This window comes from Condylura cristata, unplaced genomic scaffold (genome assembly GCF_000260355.1).
Source record: "Condylura cristata isolate star-nosed mole 26May11 unplaced genomic scaffold, ConCri1.0 scaffold00002, whole genome shotgun sequence".
NCBI lineage: Eukaryota > Metazoa > Chordata > Mammalia > Eulipotyphla > Talpidae > Condylura > Condylura cristata.
Genome location: NW_004567103.1, coordinates 81,978,863 through 81,994,151, shown reverse-complemented (window position 1 = coordinate 81,994,151; position 15,289 = coordinate 81,978,863). Strand labels below are relative to the sequence as shown.

The window sequence follows — 15,289 nt, the reverse complement described above, 5'->3', positions numbered from 1 at the left end:
TGAGCATGTTTTCCTCCATTTTGGCATGGCAGGGGACATACAAGCATCTGTACAGAGCATGCTGTCTCTAGCTTTCCCTGCCCCAGTGCCAGAAGCAACCTCTTCTCTAAAGAGTTGCCGGGATGATCTACCTTTTACTTTTGTCCATGTAATGCACTTACTGCCTTTCAAGTATTGGTTGGGACTCCTCTGTGTGTCTGTGTAGACTCTGATATTCTCCAGTCCTGTGGAGGTTAAGTTCCCCGTCCAAGGTCACAGAAGCAACAGGCCATCTGGCTCAGGATCTGGGTCTGTTGATGACAAAACCTTTTCTGAGAAGCATGCCTGGTGTGTAGTGTTCTGTGTCGACACAAAAGTGTGTCGACACACTTCTTGATACTGTACCTATGCAGGTGACAGAACCCACGGCAGGTGCCCGACACAATGTGTGTGGTATAATGCTTTCTCCATCTGCCATGATCACAGGGCTGCTGGCATCCAGCCCTCCTTTCTCTGAGGTAATGATGGCCTCCATTATGTTTTATGTGGCATTAATTACCCAAACCAGTAACTGTTGGAAAGTAAACAGCCTGTAAATCTTGGCCGGCCCGGGCAATTGCCTCCTGTTCTTGGGAACACGGTGATCCGGGCGGGAGGCCCTTCACTGGGTTCCGCTCACTGGGCAGAGCTGCTCTGTGGAAGCACCTTGTGGGCACAGCCCAGGGGAGGCGGGGAGGTAGGGAGGAGTGGGCCTGCTCTGGGAAACGCCCTTGATGCAGAGGGGTTGTCCTCATGTACTCCCACCCTAAAACAGTGATCAAGAACCAGGGAGCCCACCAGAGTGTGATGTGTGGAGGGGCCCTGTCCCAGCCTGGCAGCCTCCCGGCTCTGTGACCTTGGGTGGCCTTGGGCACAAGGTCACTCAGTGCGTGGAGCTACTCTGAGGGCTGGAGGAGAGCTGGGGACAGCGCTGGGGACCGTGGTTAGTACAGGGATGGGGTTTGAGTGTTTGGAAGTAGTAATTGTGACTGGCACTTGAGTCTTAGCCTCTTTATAGGCTAGACTGGAGCTATATTATCTAACTTAATCTTCATAACTCTTCTGCAGAGATCATTTTGCAGATGTCAAGAGTGGTATATAGAGAGGGCCGTGAACGTCCCAGGAAGTGGCAGGCTCTGGACTTATTTCAGACACCTTAGCGTCATCACCTTCAAGTGGGCAGTTGTAGTCTAGATAGGTTCTGAGGTTTCCCCATGATGACATTTATGTCTAGTGTGTGTATTTTACTTGCTCCATATATGTGTGTGCATGCATGCATACATACATATACACACACTGTTTTTTTCCTGTCTTTGGTAGGTTTCAGTCTACTGAATTATTTTTTATAATCTTAAATTTTAAAACTTAATTTTTTTAGAAAAAGATTTATCTATTTATGCATTGAAGACCAGAGGCATGAGGGAATGAGAGCAGGGAGCAGAACAGGAGGATCCACTGAAATATACTGCTGCGGGGAGCAGCGTGCTGGACAGGAGAGAGGTCTACTGTGCCATGAGGGCCAGCTCCCTGGCCAGGGTTAGCTTGATAGCACTCGAGTTAACCCTGTGCCACCAGGAATGTCCTATTTTAAGACTTTTAATTCAAACTAATTTTAAAATTTAAACTGGAAAAACTGATGGATTAGTGTAATGAATGTGTGTTCACCAGTTTTAAATGTTTCAGCATTTTTGTTTTATTGCTATATATTCCATGTATATTCCTCCATGAGTCATTTATTAGTTGTAGACTTCCTGTTCCTTTATTCCTAAGTGATTTAGTATGTACTTCCTAAGAAGGACTTTTTTACATAATCACACACCCATGATCAATTCGGTATATTTAATAGCAATGCAGTGCTGTTACCTACTATACACCCCAATTAAAATACAGCTAGTTGTTGCAATATTGTCCTCTTCAGCACTTTTTGCCTTGACTCATGATCCAGGCCAGAAAGCTGCATTGCATTTGGCTGTCTCTGCTTCTTTTTTTTTTTTTGAAAGATTTATCATACAGAACTGGGGTACTGGCCAGAGATGCGGAGGGTGAGAGGATTCACCAGGGACAGAGGGGGGAGTAGAATAGGCAGATCGATGAAGTACACTGTCGAGGGGAGCAGTGGGCTGGTCAGGAGATGTCTGCCGCTCCATGTGGTCACCTCTGGGGCAGGCGGGAATCGAACTCATGCAGAAGTGGCTTAAACTTCTTAGTGCTGTGCTTTAACCCGCTGCGCCACCAGGGAGGGCCGGCTGTCTCTGCTTTTATGAGCAGAGCCCCAGTTTTCTCTTATTTTTCACAAAGTTGTTATTTTTGAAGCATACCTTTGACTTGGTGATTGTAGACTGTTTCTCAACTTGGATTTGCCTGGTGTGTCCTTATGATTATATTCAGGTTGTGCTCTGTGGGCAGGAATACCAGGTAGGTGATGTTGTGTCCTCTGCGCCCTACAGCAGGAGGCTTGTGATGCTGATTTCAACCACTTGGTTTAAAATATGTCTCATTCTCTGTAATGGCTGTGTAGTTGTCTACAGTTGGTTGGAATGCAACCCTTGGCCATTTTGTTCATTTGCAGTTGTACTTGTAACACTACTCCTGTATTGCCTCTTACAGGTGATTTAAATCATGTTTGTTGGCAAGTCTATCAACTAGACCCTGGGAATGGGATATTTGGGATCACAGACTGAACATATTCAGTACTGATGGGTATTTTCAAAATGCCCTCGTCTGTAAATACAATACAACCCACCTCCAGCATATGTGAGGGCCAGTTTCTCCCCATGTTGTCTTTGTAGGATATTAACAGTCTGTTAATTTTCCCCCAATCTGCTGGATGAAACTGTCTTTGTATTATTTTCATTGGACATTTCTTTGCTGACTAGTGAGGCTAAGCTGTTTTTCGTACTCTTGGTTTGCCTGACTAGTTTTAGCTCTGCTTGTTTGCTTTGGGAAAACTCTCATCAAATTTTGCTACCATTAATTAAAGCCTACCAAAAAAAAAAAAACAACCCAAAAAACAAAAAACCTACCACATGCCAGTTCTATACAAGGACCTGGGGTATACAGAAATGTGGTTCAGATAAACTGTTCATTGTTCTTCTCAGAGCTAGCCGGGAACTCAAATAAAATCCCCATGTACAAAAACTGAGGTGCAAGGTGAAATACTGACAAGTTGGGAGGAAGGAAGAAGTTAGGAGTAAGGGAGAAAATTACAGGAAAATTCATATCTCAGTTTCTGTAATTAAGGTTTTATTGGAACATAGTCATGTCCATTTCATCCACATAGACATTGTGACTGCTTCCTTATTACAATGGTAGAGTCTTTAGTAGTTGTGACATATCTTATGGCCCACAGGATCAAGCTTTGTTGCTATTTGGCCTTTTATGGAAAAAAAAAAATCTGCCGATACTTGTGCTAAAAGATGTGGATACTGTGACTTGTGGGTTGCAGAGGGTGGAGAGAGGACTCACACGTTTGGAACAGTGCCAAATGCCAGGATATGTAGTTTATTTCATCGTCTTTGGAAAAGACTTCTCTTTGTTGCTCTTCTTTCCCCATTTCTGCCCTTCCCTGTGTGAGGTGGAGTTGGGGAAGGGCAATGAGATGGAGTTGTAAGGCTGGGATTGATGGAAGAGCTTCCACACCCTTTTAGGTGACGTCTGATCTCTTTGGGCAAGGTCGAAACCCTTCTTCTGGGTGGTGTGCAAACTTCAGACTAGCTGAGAACTCCTCTCATCCACTTTTTTTCTACTGATTACTACAGGCCCTCAAAGTGGGAGGGGGTCTCGAGGACTCAGCTGACTACTGGCTCAGTGGTGAACCTGGCTGTTCCTCCAGCTCTCACCTGTCTGGACCCCTGTGCTCCTCTGGACTGGGCTGGCAGCCTCCTGCTGGGGATTTTTTTTATTGTTGTTGTTTTGTTTTTTGTTTACAGTACCACATGCTGACCCTCCAGCTCCTGCTCACCTTTCAAAGGCCTTTAACATCTCCAAAATAGAGAGAGGGTGGGGCCAGGACATTGGAAGGACATGTCTTGGAGGCTGTCAGGGCTGCAGGAAAGATTGCTTTTTCCTACCACTCTAGGGACCTGGATATTGCATTATCTACTGTGCGTGCTCACACATAGGGGGTGCTTTGAAGTTCTGTCTTTTGGCGTCTCTCTGCTGGGTGTGCCTTCAGGCCTTCAGCAACTCTCTAAGTACCAATGTTATCCACAGTTTGCAGATGCAGAAATTGAAGCTCAAATAATACGAGCCATTTACCCATTGCTAAGTGATGAGCCCAGGTATAACCCCAGATTTCAAAGGTGGATGCTAATCAGGTTCCCAAGGTAGTTTTAGGGGCATGTAGAAGAACATCGGTAGTTGCATATCTACATAATTTTTCAGTGAATAATTCATTTATGAATGGCATGTGACTATGGCTTTCTGTATGCAGGCATGATAAATCATTTAAAATGTGAGTTAGTTTAAAAAGTGAGTTAGTAAGTAAAATAGGCTCATCGCATTGCAGGTGGTTTTTAATTTCAGTGGCAAAATTGGTGGCGGACTAGGAAGGAGCATGGTGAATGCTGTCCTACCCCGGCTAGCTTCTGTGGTGTCCAACTTAGTGTGGGTCACAAATGGGGCAATAGTGGGGACTGGGGTGGGGGACCCACTAACTGCTGAACAGGGCAGCCCAAGGGACCATCCTCCCTCTGAGGTGGAGCATGGAAGTCAGAAAAACACCATAATGCAATGCAGAATGGCAGTGGCTGCCAGTCTTCTCCCCCCACTCAAATATTGTGTGTGTGTGTGTGTGTGAGAGAGAGAGAGAACTATTTTATTTTTTTCTTTTAATATATATATATATATTTATCATTCTTCATTTTGTGCATTTTTTCATCTCGGTTGTAATCCTTGTGGACTTCCCACCACCAATTCACCCATGTGCCATCTCCATAGTGCTGTGTGAGAGCACTATTTTAATTTCAGGTAGATTAAATACTACCTTTCTCAGCATTGCCAACTCTGCTTCTGATTTTACCTCTATTTAAACTCAAAGCTTTCTCCTCCCTCCCCAGAAGAAAACCACAGTTGTGAGGTTAGTGTTGGTAATCCTCATGTATGTTATTCTTAAATTCATCACCACGTGCCTATTTTTGTTTATATTGGTTCCTGAGATTTCTCTGTGTTGGTATTTTTCTCTAGCATGCCCATTTTAAGTGCAGTATACTTCATCATTGTAAATCAAATAACATAATTTAATGTATCTTTTTTTCCTGCTGCTGGATCTGTAGGTGTGTTGATCATTAAGCCTGGAATGAATAATGCCAGGGGGAACAATTGTGGTCTGAGTCTCCAGTATACCTCAAGTGCTTCTTCTGGCTGGACCTCTGGAATTGGATCTGCTTGACTGAAGGCTTGTGCATCCTTATCTTAGCTTTTTTTTTTTTTTTTTTTTGCCAGATTCTTCTCCAGCATGGTTATATATCACCATGATACTTGTGTTGGCAAAACTGAGAATGTCCATTATCCACACTCGCACCAATACTTCACATTGCCAAACTAATTTTTGCCTGTCTTAGGGACATCATTTTACTATTAGCATTACCCTGCTTCGTTAGGAGTGAACATCTTGTCATGTATTTGTGGGCCATTTTCTGTTTCCATAAGGGTGACCATAAGCCTTAGTTTGCCAAGTCACTCTCTAGTTGTAGGGATATAATAATTGCTAAAAGCATTCCTGGCATTTCCAGAAGCATCTTTTATTAGTTTTTTTTTTAAAGATTTCTTTATTTATGCATACAGAACTGGGGTACAAGCCAGAGGTGCAGGGATGGTATGCAGATTCACCAGAGAGAGAGTGGGAGCAGAACAGTGCAATACAATGCTAAGAGGAGCAGCGGTGGGTCAGGAGAGGTCTGCCACGCCATGTGGGTCACCTCCCTGGCCAGGAATTGAACTTGTGCTGCAGTGGCTGTGGATAGCTTCATAGCCAAATTTCTAAGTCTCTAAAAGTCTAAATCTGGGCTCATCTTTTCTGTAGGTCTGTTTGTCCCCATGACAAAAATGTCATGGATTTAGTCATTGTATTTTTAATGTGTTCAGAGCTGTGTAAGTGGGATAGGAATATATGTTTCAGGTTCAACTTTAGCATAAGGAAACAAATATCAGACTGTTCCCCACAGAGTGGTTCCATGTCCACCAAATTCTAAGGTCCATCCATCTTGATTCTGAGAACTGAGGTCATGGGTCATAAAGATTATTTGGTCTTAAAGGGAGGGAAGGGTTGGTTTAGGTTTGTAGAAGAGTATCATGAAATAAAATGTCATGGAATTCAGGAGAAATGTAATTGATGGGTTACTTGAATATTAGAACCAGAGGAACTTGGAAGCAGTATGCATTGTATGGAGTGGTTTGGCTAAGTGATCAATCTTTGGAGCCCAGCAGACCTGGATTTGATACATAATCTCTCTGAATCTTAATCACCTCATCGATAAAATGGGGACAATGATGGATTTTCCTGATAGGGTTATTGAGAGATATAGTTGACATCATACACATAAGGGATGTCCTTATGTGTCCTTCCTCATAACGGGATGACAACTGAATGATAGTTATTTATTACTCTATTCTGCTTGATTCTAAGGCCAACATTGTTTTTCTTTTTCTACATTTCACAAGTGTAAAATTAAGACACTCTTTCCTATCATATTTTGCAGCCCTTTGTTTTTCCTCCTGGATCATTGCTAAGAATTATTTCTAAGGAACTGGTGTCCATATGCTTTATCGAGGGTCACTCAATAAGTTGAGTTACTTTCCTAAGAGTTATCTTTTATTGCCAGTCCTATAGGGGAGAAGGAATGAGAAAAAAAAATCTTATCTTGATTTGAGGATTGTGGGAGTACTTTACATGCCATAAGATGCTGTGAGCAAATAATCAGTGGGCAAAGTTGTATCCGATAGTACTATGCTGACCAGAAGAAGCTGAGAATACCTCAGCCCAGCCAACAACATATGCCAAATAGGATATGGCAAAGAATGTGGAAGGTTCTGGAAATTTAGAATCTGCTCTTGACGGTGCCATTTACTGTGTAAGCTTGCCACATCAGGTAACCTCTCTGAGCCTGTGTTTCCTACTTCCTAAACTGCCCCTGTTGTCTTTGTTCTGAGGTTCAGGTGTGTGGAAGCTGAGGCAGTCTTGCCATTGGGTGAGTGCCCAGTGGACTGCAGCTGATTGTGATTGTTCCCTAGAGACACTGCCCTCACTTTGCTGTGCTTTTGCTTGGGATGCCTTATTCTATCTTCTTCACAATGATGGGTGTCCAGCCTATCCTTCAATTCCCATCTTGAATGTTACCTCATTGTTCAAGCCTGTTCTCACTCCACGTCCCCTCCCCACTCTGAAGGAATATTGCCTGCTTTTGGATCTATATGCTCTTTTAGAGGGATTTTTCAAATTCTGCCTTCTATTTGTGTTTTTCCTGTGCTGTTTGCTGTAATCCAGAAGACTGCCATACCTGTATAGGCCTTACTTTTGCAGTCCCCTATAGTGCTGCAAAGAAAATGAGATCAGAGTTAAGTGTTTGCTGAATAATGCCTGCTGAGTGTTAAGCAGTACAACAGTGAGCAAAACAGATGCAAGCTGAGCCTCCCCAGAGCCCACCCATGGCTCCCAGCAGGGTCACAAATGATGCTAGCCAAGCAGAAAATGCCCATGTCACCCACCTCAGCCCAGGTCTCCTGACTTCACTATCAGCTAATGTGTGACCGTGAATGATGGTCTTCTGGATGGTGCTATGCATTTGGGGAGGTTAGTCTGGCCCCCCACATGTTGATGCTGAGGAAGGCTTAGGAGGGAGCTGAGTTTGCCTGCACAACCTGGGGTCAGTGTTAACTGGGTCCTGAGATGCCCATAAATCCATAGTAATGACCACTTGGTTCTGGGTCTCATACTGGAAACAGCTACATTCTTCCTCAGGGAAAGCAGAAAAACCAGTTAGGGTGTGTGAGGCTCCATTTTATGTTGCTGTCAAGGGAGTGTTGGCTCACACGTCTGGAAATGTATGTTAAAAATCTGACCTTTGTCGAGTACGTTAGATGTGTCTGTTAGGTCTGGAAGACCCTTCCATGAGTTGTGTCTTCTGAACTGGCAAGTGGGCAGGACAAGAGCTTGGACTCCATACTTTTGCTTCCCACTGGAAAGGTGCCCAGTGCATTGTTGTGAGCAACATTGGGCTTCATGCAGTGTTCGCTGGTCCTGTAAAATAAACAGCTAGAAGTTCACCGGCAGGGCCGGTATTGAAGATCTAGCAGGACTTGAGGTACTGGATGCTGTGAGACATGATGTGGTGTACATTCTGCCATCTCTGTGTCCCTGGGTTTTGTGTCCTCTGGCACATAATTGTTGCCCAGCAAGTATTTGGAGTGAATAATTTTGTATTCTTTACCCATTCTATTATTCACTAGGAGATCAGTGTATTAGTTTCCTACTGTTTTAACAAATGATTGCAAACATGTTAACTTAAGACAATACAAGTTTATTCTCTAGCAGTTCTGGAAGCTAGAAATTGGAAATCCTCCAAGGCCACACTCCCTTTGGGTCTTCTTAGTCTATTCCAGACTTTGGTGGCTCCAGGCATTTTGTGCACTATGTGGGCATCCTTTTCAGCTTTGCTCCCCAGTTCCCACTGCTGCCCCTTCTCTGCCTTCTCTGTTTTATTTTTTAAAAAAGATTTATTTATGCTTAAAAGAACTGGGGTATAGGCTAGAAGTGCAGTGGTAAGAGGATTCACCAGAGATGGATTATGGAGCAGAATAGGTAGATTTACTGAAATACATTGCTGAGGGGAGCAGCAGGTGAGAGAGGAGAGGTCTGCTATGCCATGTGGGTCAGCTCCTTGGCCAGGGATCGAACTCATGCTGCAGTGGCTTCAGATAGCTTCATAGTGCTGCACTTTAACCCATTGTGCCACCAGAGAGGACCCCTTATCAGTCTTTTATTAATGTAAACTCAGGAGGAGTTTGAATAATCCAGGATGATTTTTTTATTTCATAAGTCTTTGACATCATTGCCTATGTGGACTTTTTCCAAATATAAGGTTCTGGAGATTAGGGTATGGATATATCTTTGGGAGGATACAATTTTCTGTAGAGGGGGGTTTAGGGTTTAGTATCTTTTTTAGCATGGCTTTTTTGGTCACATAGACTACTAGCCACTGACTTTGTGCTGTCCTTAGTTTATTGTTTGCATTTAAAGTGTGTGTGTGTGTGTGTGTGTGTGTGTGTGTGTTTAATATAGTTAGATTTCCCTTTTCCTTTATGGATTTTGGATTGAGAAAATCTTTCCCTAAGCTGTGAGGAGTTTCCTTAAAACACTAAAAATGGATCTACCATATGATCCAACAACTCCATTCCTAGGAATCTACCTAAAAGACACAAAAACATTTATTTGAAGGATGATACCTGCACCCCTGTGTTTATTGCAGCACTACTTACAATAGCCAAGGCAAGGATATAACCCAAATGCCCCCAAAACAGATAAATGGGTCGAGATGTGGTAGATACACACAATGGAATACTACTCAGCTATAAAAAAGATACACGTGCCAGTTGTGGCAACGTGGATGAAACTGGAACTGAATTATATTAAGTGAAATTAGTCAGAAGGAAAAAGAAAAATATCAGATAGTCTCACTTATAGGTGGAATATAGAGAAACCAAACAAAGAAGTAAGAAAAGATAAAACTTGCAAGTTGACCATTGGTCTGAAGCATACGGTAGGGGTCCAAAACTGCCCAACGTGAACAACAGTGTAAGAAAATAAATTTAATTATAAAAAACAGCACAAAAGAAATTCCCTATGTAGTGTCTCCCAAGTAATCATTCATGTTAAAATAAAACTGCAGGAAGTTGATTGAAATCCAGTAGTAATTTGTTTGGTCTATGCTGTGAGGTGTGAGGGCCTGTATTTTAGTAACAAATAACTCATGTCTATGTGTGGTGATGCTTGCACATGAACAATGCAGAGAGACCCTGCAGAGTCCAGGAATCTCGAGGATGGGGTGGGGTTCGCTCACTGTACTTGCCATCTCCTGCCTTTGATAATGTGCAGTTACCCCAGATGCTGTCCCTGGGGGGTAGGGACTAGGCAGCCCTCTCTAGTAGTTTTATAGCTTTCATGCATCTATTACTAAAATTTTTCTAAACAACTAATCAGACTTACCAGCACCCATCATGAAGCAATTTATTCCATCTTATTTGTGAAATGTCCTAAATTGAGTTGTGATATGTGCTGTGGTGTTTCAAAATTGTGTTAAACTTACTTAATTTGGAAAAAATTAACTAGATTTGATTTGTGGTTTGATTTGATTTGATATATGGTTTCCCCCTCTAGGAAAATGCTGTATTTTATGTCCCAGTAAAATGTGTACACTTTCCTCAGGTTATTTATAGATACTTTACAGTTTTTTTTTTATTGTTGTTATTAGGGATGGATTTTCTCTCTCTTTCCATTTATAGTCTTTAACCTGTTTGTACTGGTTACATGTCACCAAATAGAATCCCCACACCCCCTTCAAATACATGAAATTCTTTTAACTTGGGAAAATGCTTTTCATTCTGCAATTAGAGACAATGTTTAACAGGCTTGCATTTGTTCCTTTAGACCTATTCTCAGGAAGGGTATAGGCAGTTATTTACTGTAATGTTGGCTTAAATAGATGTGTTTTCCACTTAAGTGAATTAAGGGTATTTTTTTATTAAGAAATATGAAATAATTTTCCATAAATTTAATGCTATCTATGCTTCATTAAATTCTATTTCCTTGAAAGTCACAGAGGCGCTATCTCTTGAGATGTCATGTGTTGTGTTCCCTGGGGTGCCTAGCCCAAGAAGGCCAAATGGACTACTGGGGTTTCAAGACAGAGAGCAATCTGAGCTGGCCATGGGCTGTCTGCTTTCTTCCTTAGGGCGGGGTAGGCTCAGAGGATGATGGGACATCTCTAGTTGGGCCCCAAATTTGAAAATACCCATAAATGGACAATGCACTCTTAACTCCTCTCCAGGTCAGTCTTATGAAATCCGACTGCTGGAGAATCGCAAGTTGGGAGACTTTCAAGATCTAAACACAAAATATGTCAAGGTAAGGCTGAGGGATTGCATTCCTAGCCTGGGGGTGCTGGTTAGATGGTTAGGGTCTGAGCCTGGCCTTGCTGTCAGTGGTCAATAAAAGCTGGCTGGTTCAGGAACGCTTCAGAGGAAAAGCTGCATCCCTGTCGTCCAAGGGACTGGGCCAACGCTGCAGTGTTGACAGCCAGAGTGGTGGATGGGCGCTGCATTGGACGCACGTGGACTTAGGCTTAGCTTTGCTACTCACTGAGCTTTGCTGAGCTTCAGTTTGTTTACATGCACACAAGGACCTGCGAGTTAGCCACTTAAATGGGTGGAGAGAATGGCAGGTGTCACTCTGTGCTGTTACGTTGGTGGGGTGCCAAGGTGGGAGGAACCCCTGGAACCCTAGAACTGGGAAGGAGAGCTATAGGAGAAGGGACCTTGAGGGTGGGGAGGCTTGCCCTGAAGTGGAGGACAGACTCCTCTTGGGCCACCTGAGCCCCTACATTCAGTTTTCTCCCCGCTGGTCTCTCCTTCCCAGAGCATCATCCGCGTGGTTTTCCATGACCGTCGGCTGCAATACACTGAGCATCAGCAGCTGGAGGGCTGGCGATGGAGCCGGCCTGGGGACCGGATCCTGGACATTGGTGAGTCCCTGGCCAGAAGGGGCCCAGTGTACTTTAGACACATTGGGGTTCTTCTGGGTGCCACCTGGGCCCATGCCTGTCCAGGGCATCTCCATGCATGCCTGCCTTGTGTAAAACCCCAGGGGAGCTGGCCGATGTGAACATGCCACCCATCCTGTCCTTTCGTGGAATTCACTGAGATGGGCAATGGAAGAGGAATTTGGGGGGCCCAGGTCCTGGTCCATATTCCTTTAACCACAACCCTTGGGACCAAATGGATTTGGAATTAAGAAGTTTAAAATGACAACTGGGTGCACTGACCCATAGACTGGGTAACAGCTCTAAAAGGCAATCAAGCGCAGTAATATTTTTGCAGGAAAATAAAATGACTGTTCACACAAAATGGGATAAAGACTCTAAATAGCTTCATGGTAATTCAAGTTGGGCTTTCTGCCAATTGAGTTATGCAAACCTAAGTTTCAGGACTTTTGGCATTTCAGATTGTGCTTAAGGAATTTGGGCCTGTAATGAGAGTGCTTCCGTAAATATCTGGGAGTGGCTGACAATTGCACTTTTGTGTGTATGTGTGTATACAGATATTCCACTGTCTGTTGGTATCTTGGACCCCAGGGCCAGCCCAACCCAACTGAACACCGTTGAATTTTTGTGGGACCCTTCAAAGAGAGCCTCTGCATTCATTCAGGTAAGTGGGTTGGGGCGGGGGTGGAGAGGAGGTTGACCTCCATGGAGGAGCTACAACTTAGAGGTCCACTTGTTGTGTCTCAAGACCAACCCTGAGGGATTGCTATTTTCTGTTTTCAGGGGAAGGGGCTGAGGGGAGGGAGTAAATGTGCTGCTCAATCCCAGAGCTAGTGGGTCATTATGGTGGGCAAAGTGCTTAGAATGTTTTAGGGTCATGGGTCAGTTCTGCTTATGAATATGTTAGTGTCTTAAAAAGAAATGCTTCCTTGCAAAGTCATTTGAAGTAAATTATTTTTCCATCATAGTTTCTATTACTAAGCTAGTTATTTAATTATCAAGCACCTAGGGTGGACCCAGCCTTGCGTCAAGCATGACAGATGACCTAGGTTCTCAAGGGCCTGGCTGAGCACTGTGCTTCTGGGCTCAGCCCTGCTCACTGACTTACATATGTCCCATTTTTGAGTCTTTTAGTGTCCTGATGCCTTTCATATAAGTCAGATAATGAGCATAAAGCTATTACTGCAGGGTCCAGTGTATAGTACTCATTTAGTAAGTTAGTGATTTCCCCTATTATAATTACAACATAGAACTGGGGTACAGGTTAGAGGTGCGGGGGGTGAGAGAATACACTAGAGACAGAGTGGGAAACAGAACAGGCAGATGGACTGAAATACACTGCTGAGGGGAGCAGTGGGTGAGACAGGAGAGGTCTGCCGTGCCATGTGGGTCACTTCCCCGGCTGGGGATCAAACTTGTGTTGCAGTGGCTGCGGATTGTTTCATGGTGCTGTGCTTTAACCTGTTGCACCACCAGGGAGGGCCCATCATATTCTTGAGCTGAAAAAGTAGTACAGTATTGTTGTATTACTATAATAATAATACATCCATTATTTCAGTATAATAATAAATATCTGCTGGATATATTTTGTATAGTAGGTAGTTGGCAGAAATGCCTGGTCCAGGTGGCCTTGGTACCAGTTCTCAGGGTCTAAGCTTGGGCCTTTCTCTGCAGTCTGTAATAGGACTTGTCAAGGCAGAGACCTCTGGGTGAGGCACAATGGTGGGGCTGCTCAGGTCAGCAGACCCATGGCAGAGCCTTCAAAGGTCAAGGGTCAAAGGTGGGGAAGTATGCGGCCTTTGTGATCAGGGGCCGGGGTAGCCACTGACCTGACAAGTGGACAGTGTCTTGGAGAGCAGGCAGTTGAGGCCTAACCAGGCAAGTGGGAAATCTCCATTTGGAGAGGTGCCCCGGGTCATCCAGAGCCCACCCTCACCTGGTTCTTGTGACCTGCCCCCTCTCTTCCTTTCCAGGTGCACTGTATCAGCACAGAATTCACCCCTCGGAAGCATGGGGGTGAGAAGGGAGTGCCTTTCCGAGTACAGATCGATACGTTTAAGCAGAACGAGAACGGGGAATACACTGAACACTTGCACTCCGCCAGCTGCCAGATTAAGGTGTTCAAGGTAGGCGGGCCTCACGCCCACCAGCTGTACTGGTGATCCCACCTGTGCTCACTTGCACTGGACAGTGATACAAGCGTCAACTTGCTCAGAGGCCCAGGAAGGGCCTGCATCTGGACTCCTGATGAGCAGTGAGCTGCGTGGCTGGGATGAGGGGCCCCTTCTCGGCTCCTTCGTCACAGATGTCAGGGCTAAGATTGATTGGACTCACATTTTTAGAAAATTGTTTTCTTCTTACACACTTGTAGCTGCACATAGATTCTGTGGTTGCCTGGAGACCCTCTGTAGGTTCCTGATCTTCGATCTTATTTTATTTAGGGCCTGAGGCCATTTTAGCTCTGCAGTGTCTTCCTGTTGGCCAAAGAAATATTTTGGGATGCGTCTCCTCTCCTTTCTTGCCTCACCCTCTGAAGTCATCTGTCACTGTTTTCCGTGCATCTTTATGGATTAATTGCTTCTTAAAGATGGAGGCAGGGGGTTTGCAACAGAACCTGTGTGTCTCGGGGGTGACCTGCTGTACCTAGCAGCACCTCAGCCTCAATCCTCTCACAGATACCTGCCCATCATCTTGGGGGACTCCATCGGGTGCCTGGCCCACCTTTTGTACATCTACAGTACATCTTCACCCTTTCCTTCTTTTATGTTTGAGTGAACTTGAAGCCTACTGAAAAGATCATCTGCTGGAGCTGGAGATCCAAGAGTGAGCTGCTCTAAAAGGAGTCTTTCTGTGCTGCTCACCTGGGCTCAAGATGGGGGTAGAAATAAACACCCCCAGGTTGGATTATAAACCCCAGCTCTGAATGGCTTATCTGTGCTGTTCTCAAGTAGACGGGAAGCCCCTGAAGGCAGGGCTTTGCCACTTCCCTCACTCTCAGACCTTCCAGACAGTCTGGTTATGGTAAACACTTGCCAGTGATGTAGGGGGCACCCATGCCTCTTGCTGTAGATGAAGCAGAGCAAAAGTTGATGGCATGGGCATTCAGAAACCACACAGCAGGCTGCCAGTGACGGCATGAGGCCCCTGCGGGACTGTGGATTGGGAAACTCTGGTCAGTTCGTGAATCCTCCTGGGTGAGGAGGGGCCATGGTCGTATGAGCCCCCAGGCTTGTCTCTCCACCACTGCAGTGATGGCTGCAGAACCCTGTCTGAGGATGCTGATGCTTTGAATGACCGCCAAAGGAAGCCATGCTTCTCCAGTGTGTTTGCGTCCTGTCTGTGGGAACAAATTGGGAGTTTGAAGCTTCACACTTGTATTATCACTCATTACTGGAGGTCAGAAGTATGACATGGGTTTTGGTGGCTGAAGTGAATGTGTCTGCAGGCCGCACCCCTGGAGGCTCCAAGGGAGGAGCTCTGACCCTTGCAGCTATGGAGGTCGCTGTGTTCCTTGGACA

The 15,289-nt window shown here is 44.8% G+C and overlaps 1 protein-coding gene across 1 annotated transcript in view; it reads left to right on the top strand.

Annotated features, from left to right (window-relative positions):
- TFCP2L1 (transcription factor CP2-like 1) overlaps window positions 1-15,289 on the top strand; it is a 58,638-nt gene that overhangs the window by 18,556 nt on the left and 24,793 nt on the right. The window contains exons 3-6 of the mRNA XM_004674726.2: window positions 11,061-11,137; window positions 11,648-11,753; window positions 12,329-12,435; window positions 13,745-13,897. Coding sequence (XP_004674783.1) covers window positions 11,061-11,137; window positions 11,648-11,753; window positions 12,329-12,435; window positions 13,745-13,897 — 443 coding nt within the window. The remainder of the gene's footprint in view (window positions 1-11,060; window positions 11,138-11,647; window positions 11,754-12,328; window positions 12,436-13,744; window positions 13,898-15,289) is intronic.